Source organism: Pundamilia nyererei, unplaced genomic scaffold (assembly GCF_000239375.1).
Source record: "Pundamilia nyererei isolate P.nyererei 1_Seehausen unplaced genomic scaffold, PunNye1.0 scaffold00025, whole genome shotgun sequence".
Lineage (NCBI taxonomy): Eukaryota > Metazoa > Chordata > Actinopteri > Cichliformes > Cichlidae > Pundamilia > Pundamilia nyererei.
Window position 1 is genome coordinate 1,583,623 of NW_005187426.1, and position 1,774 is coordinate 1,585,396.

The window sequence follows — 1,774 nt, forward strand, 5'->3', positions numbered from 1 at the left end:
GGAGTAACACAAGTAGATTTATTTTTACAGTACTTGATGAGTGAAGGAGGGAGACTTTGCTGCAATCACGTTCATTTCATAATATAATGTTGCTTTAGTTTGTGATGCCTAAAGCTTTGAGAAAAGAGACCGTCTGGGTTAAAAACCAATGCTATACCATGTGTGCGAGTTCGTGGGCAATCACAGTTGAGACCCTCTCTTTGTTTCCAGTGGAGGAAAGGATGGGGTCATAGAGCAGGGCCGTTTCCCTGTATGTGACCAGACCCCAGTTCTCCATTGCTCCAGCGTTGAAGTCGGGCAAAGCGATCTGATCTGTGGAGATGAAGGGTTAAAAAAACATGCTGTGCTCAGGGAGATCATTGAAATGAAATGATTTAGCAAAATGGTCTACCTGACTTGGAGAGAGGATATGATGTGTTGTAATAATGCTCATAAAACCTCAGGATGGGTCCTGTAACATTGAGAGCATAGCTCCCCTGACCATCATCTATTGCTTTTCTCCGAGCCCAGATTCGAATCTGCAAAGAGTAATTTAAATCTTTGAGTCCAAAAAAAAGTGGTGCTCCTTACCATTTCATGCTCGTTTTAATTTTCCAAGATCATGTTTGGGAAAATATAAGCTGGGAAATGCTTTTTGGATCCCGGCCTCACTTGGGATTTAAGTGAATATGTAATCCAGGTTTCTTACCAACAAATCGTTTTGGTTTGACTCAATGGGAACAAAGTCGCTGACGATAAATGCCAGTAGATATGTTGACATTTTCCGCGTGGGCTCAAATGTTGTAATTTTGACAGCCACGCTGTCAATGACAGCCTCTGAAGCTTCTGTGCAGGCAGAGAAAAATATTAAACACTCTGTTAGCATTAACAGTGTTTAGTTACTTATTTACTTTAATAACTTGGACAAGGTGTTTTTTTATTAGTTACAACCAATGACTGAAGAAACAGTCATTGGCTTTTCTACAGTCACTGGTTTATGAAGCAATCACATTACCTACTACTTACAACATGATATCTATTCTCATTTTGAGCTTGTTTTTCCATTTGCACTGAAAAAAAAATAAAAAACTGAAATAGTTTTGTTTATCCAACGAACCCTTTTCCTTGCCATTGGACAGAGCCACAGTGTCTCGTGAGTGAATGATCGTGACACTAAAGACTGCTTTCATGGCTGGTTCGTCAAAGCAAGGAAAGCTTTTCCTGGCGTACGTTGCCTGCATTTGTGAGGTAGCAACAACTCTGCAAAACATTGGAAATAAACATTAATGGAAAACATTCACCAACAAACCAAAAGCCTTCAAAAACTGACCGAGAGAAACATTAAGCAAATAATACTGCAGCTTTATCACGGACACTGGCATCTTAAAATTATGCACAATCTCATTTGGTGTTTGCATGTGATTCACTAAATATTAGACACAAATCATCACATATTAAATAAATCAGAACATCGATAACACAGTCATTCATCCAGCTAACAATCATAATTCACAAGTTACTGTATTGTGTGAAGTACAAAAAGAAAGTGATATGTCTACATTTGATTGATTGGCTGTATGGCACAAAGTGATGAAAACTGCAATCTACTGAGAACGACAAATATGACTTTCACATACAGTGTGGGTAAAGACTCATTCTGCAGCTTTCACTCAAATCTGACCCGTCCACTGGAAGGAGTAGAAATTCTTGCGATAATGGAAATGTGCATGTTAAATGATAAATATGACCTTAACCTTGACCTTGAAATGTAGCTAGTGAGTAAAACCATAAGCAG

The 1,774-nt window shown here is 38.7% G+C and overlaps 1 protein-coding gene across 1 annotated transcript in view; it reads right to left on the bottom strand.

Annotated features, from left to right (window-relative positions):
- Nucleotides 1-1,233, bottom strand: part of LOC102196129 (aminopeptidase N-like) — a 10,163-nt gene extending 8,930 nt beyond the window's left edge. The window contains exons 1-4 of the mRNA XM_013909442.1: nucleotides 1,097-1,233; nucleotides 689-825; nucleotides 392-518; nucleotides 158-312 (exon numbers count right to left, since the gene is read on the bottom strand). Coding sequence (XP_013764896.1) covers nucleotides 158-312; nucleotides 392-518; nucleotides 689-825; nucleotides 1,097-1,220 — 543 coding nt within the window. The 5' untranslated portion in view covers nucleotides 1,221-1,233. The remainder of the gene's footprint in view (nucleotides 1-157; nucleotides 313-391; nucleotides 519-688; nucleotides 826-1,096) is intronic.
- Nucleotides 1,234-1,774: the final 541 nt, after the last annotated feature.